Here is a 13,946-nt window from a genome sequence, read left to right on the forward strand (position 1 = left end):
GAGCAACAACCCTGCTCAAAATCACTGTCCAGTTCCTGTCATCTTTTTCTAACTTCAAGAGCCAGAATGGAGAACTGAATAAAACTGGCTATTGGCAAGAATTCTTCCTATGAAAGTTTTAAAAACAGTACTTGATACTGATGAAGTCTTCAGTTGAAGGTGGAATAACTGATCTCCATATTTTCTCAGGTTTCTGGAGAGCAAACGGATAGGTTCAGGCTCATGTTGACAAGTGATCCTTAAGGCCTGAGAGAGCTCTAAGCTCTCTTGTACTGCCCTCTCTCAGGGGTCTGCTCTCCAGCCTGGCTGGTGCTATGTAGGAAATGTTCACAGCTTGACTGCAGGGTCGTGGCAAGCAAGAGGAACTGCTCCTGTCTGTTCACATTTGACCAACTCACCAGAGGGGGAAACCTGCCCCACCCTGTGGGCTCCGGGAGCTCTGCTGGGACCAAGGAACACTGTCTCCTCATGAGTTAGGATTTTAAGTGGCCAGAAATTGAGCTGGGGAAACATGGGGAAGAACACATTTTCCTCAAGTTACACCAAAGACAGGCTGTCCTTTTGAGAGGGTGAAATATCTGCTGTATTTATTAGTAGATATCTATAGAGTGCTTTGCAATGTATAAAACATTTTCATGAACTCACTGAAGACCAAATGGAGTTTAAAAAGATGAACAGTCTAAAAAGTACAGGTAAGTTTATAAGGGCAAGGTTATTATTTTACTATCTGATACAATGATACAATTGTTCTTATTTCTCTTTCCCCCTAAGAGGAAGCTAAGTACTTGGAGAAGTTAGGGAGAACTGAGTTTCCCACGTACGTTTTATAAGCCCGAGCACAAGAGCCTGAGCACACAAACCTGTCAATATTCTTGAAAATGTTGCATTTGCTGTCCTTGACCGTGAGCTGGAAGGCCAGGGCTGTGTGGTGACTCTCCAAGACAGCAGTGTCATTATAGAGCACAGCGAGCTCACTGCCTGCGTTGCACAGGAAAGAGTTGGTCCTTCCTGGGTGATCCACGTCATGGACTGTGGCAGCGATCAGGGCAGCCACCTCATCTAGCTGATCGAGGCTTCCCTAGGGTGGAGGGAGGCAAGGTTGAGCATCCCCCACTGGATGGAGGAGACCTACACTCACCCCTGTCTTTCTGGAGGGGATGAGCCAGGGGATCCTTTTCTGACTTCCAAAAAGTTAAGAGGCCCCCTAGGATGCATCACATCACCTTGCTGTACTGTGGACTATCTGGAGGGAAACAGAAATCTGAGTAGCAGTTATAAACGGATACCTAAATTCTTTCTCCAGAGTCCATTCACTCTAGTTCCTCTGCAGGAAGACACCAAACAGGCCTTTTCAAATGTGTGCTGTGTGGCATGTGGCCATGACACTTCCATGAGTGGATAGAGAAGAAAGGGGCCTAGGATCACAAGTGTTACTTTATTTGCCTACTTCTGAAAAGATTTTGAGAGTGTGGCAGTAAATGGCACCGATACCACAAAACTCTTCACAAAGATAAAGGGATTAGAGCCAAGCAACACCAGAGGATCAAGGGCAAGCAGAATTTTCCCAGGAAAACTGAGGCTCAGGGGGCTCTTACAGTTAAGAACACAGTTCATCTCTGGGCTAGCAGGTGGCAAAAGCGAAAAGGGAGACCCTCTTTCTAACGCTCTCATTTTATAATTAACACAAACCAGAGCATCGGGGGTACGAATGTTAGCACACAGCTTTAGAAGAAAGTTATCAAATGGCTATGGTCATATAAGAGACACTGCTTTATGAATTTGCTCCTTCAGTCATCATTTATTGGCTGCTTCCTGGGTGCCAGCTGTCGTGCAGAGTGCTGGAGTTACGGTGATGGATTTAACTGGCATAGTCTGCACTAATGGAGTTGGTAATTTACTGGGGAAGGCACAAATAAGGAAACACTCAAACAAAATTAACTTACTCTGAGATGGGTTAAGAAGGGAAGTACAGGTGGTTTGAGAGTGTAACCACGAGGCCTGATCTAGTTTGGGGCAGTGCTGTCCATTCAATATTCTGTGGTGATGAAAATGTCTGTATGTGGGTTGTCCAATACAGTAACCCCCAGTCACTTAAAGCTCCTGGACACTTGAAATGTGCCAGTGCAACTGAATGAACTGAATGTTCCATTTTATTTAATTTCAGTTAAAATGTAAATAGCCACATGTGGCTAATGGCTACTTATGGACAATGCAGGTCCAGAGGGTGGGCGAGTGGATTCTCTAAGCAAGCAATTTTTATGCTGGAACCTGAAGATAAGCAGGAATTAGGCAAAACATGGCAAGGGAGAGAAATCCAGGCAGAAAGATTAGCCTATATGTTGCTTCTGATGTGAAGCTAGCTTATTCAGAAAACATAAAGAGCATCATTGTGGCTGAAGGGTAGTGAGTGAGGGGAAGAGTGGTCCCCAAGATGAGGCCGTAATGGGGGGCATAATTTTTGGTTTTTCCGAGTTGTTTTCCTAGGCTGTGGGAGAGAAAACTGCAAACTGCTTCTCAGATGCTAATAGGTAAGGAACAGTGACTCTGAAGCTCAGCCCTAAAAACTTTCCTGAAAGCTGGTCTCAGCGTTAACGCCCTAGGTGCTGTCCTCATTTGGCAGTGTGTAACCTCAGCTGTATAATATCTCACGTGGTGTTAAATGGAGGAATGTGAACCTGGAGTAGGAATCTGGAAGTGTCTTAGCTCTTCAAAGAAAAGTGCTATAGAAACATAGACTGTTATCACCTGTGATATCACCTTTTTTAAAAGTAGGAGACAGAAATCTTCAAAAGCATCATTCTTGAACCACACTTTTTGCTTTCTTGCTGATGAAAGTAAATGCCAGGATTATCTTTGGCAAAACTGAGAAGGGACCATTCCCCCTCCCCATTTTGGTGCCATTTCTGCTCCTCCTACCTATCCCACTATGACTACCTAGGGTCTTAAGACTAAGTAAGAAAATGATTGAATGTTAAGCATTTGCAGATTGATGTGAATCTGTCTCTGTACAGCACTTGTCCCAAAGGTATCTATATTCTAAGCTTCACTTCTAATTGTAGCAAAGGAATTACAAGCTTCACGGTGAAAGTGATGGTGGTTGGGAAAGAGGGGAGATGGGGACCTCTTGCCAGCTATATGTGGGGCATACATAGGACTGCCCTGCAAATCACCTGTAAATGACAGTATTGACTTCTAAGACTAAGGAATTTGGAACTCTTTCAGAATTATACAAGTCATTAATATACAGATACACATATTCACAGCTACACAAAACACACATATACATGTATGTAAATCAGCAGGATCCTGAATGGCTCATTACTATCTGGATTGTAATATACCAATGACAAAATTCTGATCCTAAAATTTAACCTCCAGACCACTTGCTATAATAATTAAGTTCTAGCCTCTAACCCAATATCACAAAGGGCCCCTAGTGGACATTTGGGGAATGGGTTCCTGAATCAGCCAGACATGTAAAGGAGTCTCTACGGTGGGATAAATTATTATTTTAAGAATTTGTGGGAAGGGAGGGCTAGGAGAAAAGTCTTGGTCTTTACAACACCAAAAAGACCAGTCAGTTTGGTAGCTCAAAAACTGTCAAAATTGGTCCCAAAATAGCTGTTTGCCTAACAAATGTATTAAGATTGTGTTCTTAGGTCTCCAAAATTTATGCAGGTAACTAGATCGTGACATCAAAATTCTACCTTGACTCTTTCCTTTCCAAGGAAGAAGGCAGTGGCATGCAGGACGTCAGCGGCATGGGTGGAGTTGTGGTAAGCATTGGAGGAGTGGTAGTTGGCTTCAATCACTTGGAGCCAGGCCCGAAGAGTAGTTTCAGAACAGTGTAAAAATTCACATACTCCAAACCGGGAAAAGACTTTTAAGCCCAGGTAAACCAGTGGCCTGGAAAACAGGGGAAAAAACTGATTCACTGTATTCATTGCTCCAGGAACAGCTCTCTCTGAAGCTACGGGGAAATTGAATCATTTTTCTCCCTGATGCTTACTCCACAAGCACAGGGGTATAAAAATATGTCCTCTCCAAATTAGGAGGTGATAGAGCACTTCCTCCTCATCAGCCACTTCTTTACAACTAGGTGCCTCATGGTGGTTAATCCAAATGACTTCTAGACTGTCTCTAAGTCATTTGCCCTTCAATGGGCCTTCCAACCAAGAAAGGTTGTTCTCTGACAGACCCTCTCTGTCTCTGCTGCCACATAAGCTCTGTACTTCCTGTGTCCCCTGAGGAAGTTACTGAGCTTAAGGACAAAAGGAATGGCTTGTGTAGGCTTAGCAAAGTCATGTCATTTAGAGTTGTTACTTACTTATAGGTGAGTATCATTCATAACCAACACCCCTGGAAGAAATGGACTTCTGTAATAGAAGAGGACTTTCTGTGTTATCTCATTTTTTCCCCTGCCTATAGGATGGATCCAAAGAAAAGTCTATAGTGCTCTCAAACTCTTTTGTAAGGAGGGACTTCAGCAAGTTTGGGGCTGAAAACACTCGGAACTCTTGGCTCAGCGGCACAAAGGAATGACCTGAGTAGACCTGAAGACGACACTCAGTATTTTTTTATCCTGGGTATCACCAGACTGATCCCACACCTTACCCACTAATACTCTCTTCTTCATAAAGGAGCTCACTCAAGCAGCCATAGTCTCTGCGCATTTGATACTCCTCCAGTGTGGCATGAAAAGCAGAACCTGGGAGGTCACTTGCGGCAAGGACTCACGTCTCCCTCAAAGTTTCCAGATGTGAAAGTCGTGACTGTGTCCATCAGTCCTCCCTTGCCTACAGCCAGAGAAGCCACATACCTTTTGTGTGTCACAGCTTCCAATTCAAAGATGTTGAACTCCCAGCTTTCCTCATTATCAAGTGATTGAGCGATAGAAGGGGGGACATCGTTGATGGTTATTGGCATCGCAAGGTGGCTGTGACTCTGGTGCACATCTGAGCAAACAGATGAGGCAGGAAGGATGGGTAATTGTGGAATCCTGAGTGCTGCTGAACATGTGTCATCTTCATGGTTGCTACTAGAAAAAAAGTCTTGAACTTCCAGGGGTAGGAGGATTTGCACTTTAGGGTTCTCCTACATTATTAAACTTTAAGACCCCCCAAAAGAAAAAGAATTCTGTTGAACTGTTTAAATATGGAGAGATTTGCAATTCTTATTCTGACAGTGCTCAGAGAAGTGATTTACATTAGGAGACCTGGTTTCAAATGTAGACCACAGAGATGCTTAAACTCCAATGAGACCAAGGGGAAGAATCACCAAGGCCCTCCCCAAACAATAATCACAACACTGAGGGAGACAAAAGGCCAGAGACAGGTTATCAGTAACAAGTAGACAGAGGACAACTTACTCTTAGTGAACACATACTCGTTTCCTGACAACCTTCTCAAACCATCCTGGAATAAAGAAAGATGCTATGAGAAGCCTGCTTTATATTTCATTATCATTATTCTCTCATTTCTTTTATTAGCCAAAAAGATTTGAATCCTGAATAACCCAGTCAATCTGGAACTCCAAGTTGAAGCTCAAATTCAAGTCAGAGCAATAGCTACAAAACTGGATACTCTCCTTTCTGTGGCTCTTAGCCCCAGGAGATGGAGAATTGAGAATTAAGTGGCTATGACTGCATTCAGGTCTCACGCATGAGCTGTGAGTTGGCTCTGTTCTCATGCCATCTTTCTCTTGTGGCATTTTGAAGCCACATTAATGAAATCACAGAAGTAGTAACCTTGCTTTGGGTGCATGTTAATTTGAAAGGACCCCAATTACACTCATAGGGACTGTGTTATTCTTGTGTTCTTAGATTTTCATTCTGGGGAGCCAAAGCCATGGGTCACATTTGGGGGATGATTTAATGTAAAGCCTTTAAAAGGTTGTGCTAATTTTTGACTAACATCTAAATTAACTTTTTTCCAACTGTGGTTTCTATCTTATAACATGAGCTTTGCTGTTAGCCTTTAAAGGAAGTTTCTGGATTTGAGGTCTTTGGAAGGACAGCATAAGGGAGTGAACAGATTTCCCATGTTCTGCCATTAACTAGGCTCTTGAACTTTACACCCCAGATGTTCTTGCATGTCAGTTTCCTGCCCTCTCCCTTCTATCCCTGAGTACCTAATTATTTAGATCTTTGCTTAAAAGTCATTTGTAATTGCTTATCTGTCATCCTTAGAAAGTATGTGCTAAGGTTTAAAGTATTCATGAAGGGTTCCCCTGAAGTCACACCTTGGATCTTTAGGCCAAGAGCTTAATTTTCAAAACTGGATAAATAGATAAGTAACAATGGCTATCACTGTCCTGCCTCTAAGGCAGGTATTTACAAGGAACGCCTCTGTTTTTAATCTGCCTTTCTTTCTTCTCTTCCCTAATGCTACATAAAAATAGGTAGAATCTTGTACTGGTTCCTCACAGCATTAACTGGAGAGGAAGCCCAGCATGGTATGGCAGCGGGGGAAAGGAGGGCAGACAACTTGTTCTAGGAACCAGAATCTTCCTGCTGCAGCTCTGCAGTGGCCAGCTTCCTGACAGACCCTTGACAGTGCTTTTTTTTTTTTTTTTTTTAATTCAAGTATTGTTGATTTACAATGTTGTGTTAGTCTCAGGTACACAGCAAAGTGATCTGGACAGATACATACATATATATATATACATTTTTTTTCAGATTCTTTATAGGTTATTACAAGATGTTGAATATAGTTCCCTGTGCTGTACAGTAGGTCCTTGTTTTATATATAGTAGTGTACATCTGTTAATCCCAAACTCCTGATTTATCCCCCACCGCCATGTTTCCCCTTTGGTAACCATAAGTTTGTTTTCTGTGTCTGTGAGTCTATTTCTGTTTTGTAAATACGTTCATTTGTATCACTTTTTAAGATTCCACATAGAAGTGATATCATATGGTATTTGTCTTTCTCTGTCTGGCTTACCTCCCTTAGTATAATACTCTCTAGGTCCATTCATGCTGCTGCACGTGGCAAACACACACACACCTCGCCAGTGTTCTTTGGGACTAAAGTCTACACTGCACGGGGATGGGGCAGCCAGGGGGCTTGAGAGCAATGGGAGGTCACTCACATTGCAGGCTCACCAGAAACCTTTAACAGGAGCAAGGAGAATGGACCAGAAAGCCAGTCAACACTCAGAATTTGGTGGCAAGGCTAGACAGAAAACTTCAAAGTAAAACTCTTACGTGACTCTTGGACTTTGTTTTTCTCTCAAATAATTCTTTGAGCTTCAGTCTCCAGTAGGGAGCACAGATGAATAATTTGAATTTTCTCATTTTTCTTCGCTTGCTGGTAGATTATAATTACAGCCAAATAGATCACAGCAAAAACACTGGAACAGGATGACTCCTTGGAAATCAGCTACTTTTAGCGGTTACAAGTGGTGGTACTGGAGTGCCGGCAGGGGCTGGCTCCTCCTCCCCTCCCTTTACTGAGCCACAACAGCTCCACTCTGCTTTTATTGATTATAAAGGGAACTCTATACAAAGCTTTTATCTAAAGAAAGAACTCTACAGCTAAGATTTTGGAAACTAGTGCTGCCAGCTAAGTACCAGTGCTTTCATTATATATAAAGAGCCTGAGGTCCAGGGAAGCCTAGCCATGACCCTCAGTGGAATACTGTACCAAGTCAAGGGGAAGAAGTAAACAAGGGCCTCACTGCAATATCTAGCCTTCGGTCAACTGTCTGTCTGCTCCTTACTGTAGTACAAATTCTGAAGGGCAAACTATTCATTTGTGCTCCTGCAGCTGCTTCTGGTTATGCTGAAATACAGCATACAGCAGGTGCAGGTGCAGGTGTTTCTACACCTATAGGTAACCGTTTATACGTCACGTGTACTCTTGCATTTCTGTTTTTTTCTCATCACTCACTGTCATCAGGCCTCCCACGAGATCACTGGTATGGGGATCTTCATCTTTGGTACCCAGCTGAGGGGAGTACAGTTCTGTGGTCCGTAAAATTTCTAAAACTCTGTCCAAGGCTTCTGCTACTGTGACAGGACTGTTTTCTTGGGCTGCATTGATTATATTTATAACCTAAAGAAGTAAAGAGAGAGAAAGAATAAATTTGAGGACGTCAGGATTCTTCTTCCCAAAACTCACTCATGCGTCCAGAATCCAAAAGAAACCAGATAATAACATCTTATTGTTCAAAATGACCAGTGCTTTCATGGCACTGCTCTCTTTATACTGAAGTGTGCTTTTCATCCCACCCTCTCCTGGTGTTTCTCTACTTCAGGGACTACATTTTCTCAGGCTCCTTTGCTAATCCTTCTCCTCTAGCTCTCTTCTACAGGTTGCAGCTCCTCAGAGATTAGTGATGGGTCTTCCTCTCACTCTAGAGTCCTTTCAGAGATGAGCTCTTTCATCTCCATGACTGTGGACACACATGATCTACATGCCCAGGACTCTCAAATTTACATCCCAGCCCTGAACTCCTTTCTGACCTTCAGATTTATATATTGTTGCCTGCCTGACGTATCTATTGGAATACCTTATTTACTTGTCCAAAACTAAACTCGTGACCTTGCTCCCCTCTTCCCAAAGCAAGCAAGTAAACATAACAACAAGTGAAAGACAAGAGCTGTACTCCTCTGGTTTCTACATTACTGTGAAAAAACCACTTCCATTAATCTTGTGCTCAAACCAAAAACCTGCGAAGCCCTGGTTGACATATCACTTTCCCTCAATTCTCTCCCTACCTGACAGTGTAATTCATCATCAAGACAAATTGAATTTATGCCCAAATAGTTCTTGATCTACTAATTTCTCTCCACCTCCACGGCTATAATTCTAGTACCACTAACACCACTTCTTGGTTAGAATTCTGGAAAAGGTCCCTAACTAGCCTCTTCTCTTTCAGTCTTACCACCCCAGTCAGTTCTCTGCATGGCAGCTGGGTGTTGTTTTCAATAAACATACCTGGTCATGTCACTCCCTACTTTAAACTCTTTGTTGGTTTCTGTTGCACAGACTAAAATATAAACTTATTACAGCTCTACTGGCCAGAATCAACTGAGCCCAGCACAACTCCACGTCACCATTTCTCCCCTCTGCTCTCCAAGCTCCAGTCACACTGACTTCCTTTCAGGTCCTCAGTAGCTCCCTTCCCTCCTTTTCCCACCTCAGTGCTTATCCTTCGCTGTGCCTCCCGCCTGGAATCCTCTTCTCCTAACATCTTCGCATCCTTCTGGACTTACTTCAAACATTACTTCCTCTATAGAGAGACCCTCCCTGACCACCCCTCTCACCCAACCAAAATAGGGCCCTAACCTAACTTTCCCTCATAGAAACCTGTTGCTTTCCTTTATGGCAGTTACTGCAATTTATAACCACATACTTATTATGTGCTTGTTCAGTATCTATTTCCTTTACTAGACTGTAAACGCCATGAAAGAGGTAGATGCCATTCATCACTTCATCTCCAGAAGAGAGCCTAGTGCTCAGTGGCCCTGATGCAGAGGAGAGGCAGCAGCTGCCACTCACCTTTGTGATGGGAGCCTCGATGGTCATGGAATGGATCCTTGCCATGGACGGATAGCGACGATTCTGGAGGCTTGGTGCTGGGGAGAAGTCAAGAAAGTTGCATCTGGTTCTGGTGGCTCAGCAGGCTTAAGTGCAGCACAGGAACCCTTCATGGGCTGGGGGCCTGATTCTCATAGGACTACTGTCCTCCACTGCTCCCCACCGTGGGAGCAACGAATTCATCCATCTCTTAATCCTAAAAGGCTGAGAGCTCAGCCACTACTTGCCAGGGAATGGAAAGGGTGGTCTGGCTCAGAACTTTGATGACAGGAAGGCTTTATGAGTCTCAGGTCCGCAAGGGGGATTTCAGAGAAGGTTGATGGGATCCAGAGGCCTCATCCCAACAACCTAATGAGCCCCCAGGGGTTACTTTCTCATAAGTCACTAAAGCCCAACTCGGGCAGTTCCGTCACTTTCAGTCCTCAGCCACAGACCATGTAACTGGATAACTGCATTGTAGGAGGGGAGGGCTGATCCCTGACTAGGGTGGGGGTGGGCAGAAGAATGAGCCCACTCTCACTGAGTCAGGGCAGGCATTCCAACTCCCTGAGTCTAGGTTCTTAACACCAAGAACCCGTGGTGGTTCTAGCTGTCATCTATAAAAACTGAGCTAATCCAGCTGAAATTCCTTCATCCATTTTCCTTTCCATCTAAAATGTTCTATCTTTACATGTGATTCAAAATTCAAAAGGTAGAAGCTTTATTTTAAAGCCATTATTCTCATCAGATCTTCCTATCACTCCCTGAGAGGCAGGCAGGAGGGAACAGAATCCTCAAGTTATAGATCTGATAACTTAATGCAGCTGCTGTCAGCGGAGCCTGCCTGCCACTCAGCCATCTTTGCAGCCACCTCTGCTGCCACAGCAGCCGCCACTGCACGTCTCTTCTATGCTCTTCAGCCTCCACATCTCCCATGCTCTGGACAGATGATGGATAGTCCCATCTCAAACTCTCTTCTGAAAAACTGAACTAATCCAGTTGAAATCCCCTCCTCCATTATCCTCTCCATCTAAAATGGATATCCTCTCCATCGACCTACACCCTCAACCCATCAGGAAAAATTTCAGTCCATTTTCTTCCTTTTCATTCTTGGTCCCAATCCCTTGCATGCCCTGTGACTTAATCCGTCTTCCTCTATGAATCATGCATCTTATCTCTGGCGTCTTTGGTCCTTGCTAGTTCAGCCACTTCCCTCATGCTCAGGTTTCCTACTGTGACCTGAAGCATAGGAGCTACGAGTAACCTCCTAGCTATTGAAACAGAGCTGCGTTAGTGGTTATGTGACCTGACACACGTTAGGCCATAAGGGGACAAGCATGGAGTCATTTCACAGAGAAGACAAAGACTATGAAAAGTAGAAAAGAATAAAAAGGGCTAAAATTTTTCTGCCAACAGGAAAAAAGCCAGTTGAGCTGTAATCCCACTCCTTTGGGTTTTGTTTACATGCTGACAAATTCTTGAATATATTCCCATGTCATTTTCTACACTTTAAAGTCAAGGAAATATGAAAAACTTCTTACCATCACTGCCTCGAGATGATATTGATTTCACATCAATGGACTCTTTCCTCCTGTTCTTGTATCTGAATGAATGAGACTCTAAGGATTTCAGATTAATAATGGAGAGTGATTAGTTTTCAGCTTATTCACAGGCAAAGTTCAGACATATTTTTTCCCCTCATTCTCCAAAGAAAACAAGGTTTCTTTTTAAGCACTGTACAATACTTTTAAGACATAGTGAGCCACTGTCTCTTTAAATCATCAACACACACAGAATTATCAGTCATATTAATTGTAAAATGATGCCTTTTCTTGTGGTACCACATTACATTGTAATGGAGCTTATTATTAAGGGTTGTTTAGTTCCATTAATGAATATCTTCTTGAAAATAAACATTAAAACTTGGGGGAAGTTTTGAGGGGTTCATTTTGACGTGAAGGACAATACATTTAACTGAGTGGGGAAGGCTTTTATGGGGATATTTGAGGAAACAAAATACTAGTCAAATCCACAGAGAGTTGAGTTTATTTGAGAAACTAATTTGGACCAATTTTCGGTCCCTCTGAAAATCCAGGCCTCTTGATGGTTTTCTAGCTTTTCCTGAGGATATGATTTCATCAAATGATGCAGACTGTTGATCCCAGGAATGAAGAGAAGAAAAAGCAGCTTTACAATCCTAACCAGTTCCAACAATCTGACTCTCACTTTTGTCCCTGTTTTCTGAGGGGAAAAAAGCACTTAAAAATCTGTGTAAATCTTTGCAGACTCTGAATTTAACGCTCAAAGTGTGCTGTCACATTAATGTGAAATCTAATCAAACTGCATGCTACCAGTGACGACCAAAGGATAAAAATGTCAGGGCAGCAGAGGTGGCTTCAGAAAAATGCATTTTTCAGGGCATTTGTTCCTTGTAGGAGTAACCCATGAGCAAGGAGAGAAACTTAACCATAACACAGAAGTTCTCCTCACTGTGCTAAGAAAGGAGACAGATGTGCAGGTTTCAGCAGGGGGAATGCTTTTCTCAGACACCAATAAATGTTCATGTTCCAAGAGAGAAAAAAAGATGCAATGCTTTTTAAAGAATTGTCTAGTGAGACCAAAAAAATGGCAAGAGAGCATAGTAATTAAGAGAACCAGTTCCAGAGCCACACTGCCAAAATTCCAGTCTCCACTATGTCATCTAAGAGCTGTGTAACCCTGGGAATGTTCCTTCTCTGAGTCTCAGTATCCACATCTGCAAAGTGGGGATGGTTATAGCATCTCATTCATGGGCTGTTGTGAGATGTAAACGAGTTAATTCACGGAGAGCACTGAGAACAGTGCCTGCTACATAGTGACTATATCTTTCACGTTGCCCATTATTGTTAATTACACCTGTCCACCTGCATGCACACCTTCTCTTTAGGCACACATGGGATCAGGTTATAATATTATCCTACTACTTGCTATCACTTTATAATATGTCTTAGATCTTCTCTAGATCACCTTTTTAACCATTTACTTTAATGTCCTTAAATACCTGATTCAATTTTAAAAAGGTTAAATCAGTAACTAAACCTGAATTATATTTATACAGCATAAAGTGGAAGGCAGAACTATTATAAAGTTAATCTGAACAACACAGCCATAAGACCTTGTTTTAAATCACCTAACTTAAAATGTTTTACTATCCCTTTGCCTAATTTTCTTTCAGACCCTGCCTTAATAATTTTCCTGGCCTTGGATTTGAGTTTCAGTATTTCTTTATAAGATACCTATAGGTCATGGTACATTAAGTGATATTGTTAGGATCATATTGCATCTTTCAAACCCTGAGAAACTAATAGTAGTCACTTGCTAGACATTAGTTTTTAGCCTATTCGGGGACTTAATAATCATATACATTCCTAACATTTGTTTATCAGATAACAAATTAAATCTAACTTATTAAATATTTAAGATTAAATTCAGGATTAAAGAGCACAAGAATTCCTCAAAATGTAGTTTCCAAATAAAACTAAACTAGGGAGACTATAGCCCCAGCTGGCTGGTTGAATTCTAAATTGTGCATTAGAAATTACTCAAAGATGGATAATGCTTATTCTTTCTGACTTTATCTCAGCTAAAATTAAGAAAATCTTTAGCAACAGAAAAGACAAAGTTTGGTGAAATTATTTCCTCGATAAAGGCCATTTAAATCAAAGAATTCACTTATTCATTCTCTCATCAGATGTTGTGGAATGAATTTTAAAACCAGAGAAAAGAAGGATAAGAGAGATTCAAATAGCTGTACTCAATGGCAAAAAAGGATACAGTGTCATCAGTCAAGAAAAAAAAAAAAAGCTACCACTTTCTGAGCACCCACTATGCACCAGACATTGTGCTTTACTATTTATTTTAAATATAGTAATTATATAATTACAGCAATTCTGAAAGCTGCATAGTGCAATCCCCATTTTACACATGAGGAAATTTAAACTTGGAGAGGTTACGTGGGTAGCTCAAGGTGCAAGAGTTAATAAATGGTGGAACTTATGCTTTCCAAGATGGGATGCTTTCAGTTTATCAGTGTCCTGTATTTACTGAGTGTCTGTAATGTGCAAGGCAATACTGGGCACTGTAAAGGATGTGAAAATACTTGTAATGGCTTTTGGCACTCAGAAGCGCGTAAGTTAGTTAACATAATACTCTCACTGGGTTAAAGAAATAAACTAAAACATCTGTGAAAGAGAGAGAGAGAGAGAGAAAGTGTGGAGGGAAGGGGAGGAGAATACCAAACAGTTAAATGCCAGGTACTGCTAGATATTATGTACATTTTCTCCTTTAACCCTCACAGCCACAACAAGATAGGCATTGTTAATTCATTTCACAAATGAAGAAAGTGAACCTCAGAAAGGTCAAATGAAATCTTTCTGAGTAGGTGAA

General features: G+C 42.0%; 1 protein-coding gene across 10 annotated transcripts in view; it reads right to left on the minus strand.

Moving 5' to 3' along the window:
- The window catches only part of PDE8B (phosphodiesterase 8B), a 232,277-nt gene that overhangs the window by 8,082 nt on the left and 210,249 nt on the right, over positions 1-13,946 (minus strand). For 9 of the 10 annotated variants that reach the window (XM_057740698.1, XM_057740746.1, XM_057740679.1 and 6 more), the window contains 7 exons: positions 11,063-11,140; positions 9,504-9,580; positions 7,890-8,054; positions 5,369-5,414; positions 4,820-4,955; positions 3,708-3,906; positions 861-1,078 (listed from right to left, as the gene is read on the minus strand). In XM_057740698.1, coding sequence (XP_057596681.1) covers positions 861-1,078; positions 3,708-3,906; positions 4,820-4,955; positions 5,369-5,414; positions 7,890-8,054; positions 9,504-9,580; positions 11,063-11,140 — 919 coding nt within the window. The remainder of the gene's footprint in view (positions 1-860; positions 1,079-3,707; positions 3,907-4,819; positions 4,956-5,368; positions 5,415-7,889; positions 8,055-9,503; positions 9,581-11,062; positions 11,141-13,946) is intronic. The other variant, XM_057740727.1, reaches the window with a different exon arrangement.

This window comes from Hippopotamus amphibius, chromosome 1, assembly GCF_030028045.1.
Source record: "Hippopotamus amphibius kiboko isolate mHipAmp2 chromosome 1, mHipAmp2.hap2, whole genome shotgun sequence".
Lineage (NCBI taxonomy): Eukaryota > Metazoa > Chordata > Mammalia > Artiodactyla > Hippopotamidae > Hippopotamus > Hippopotamus amphibius.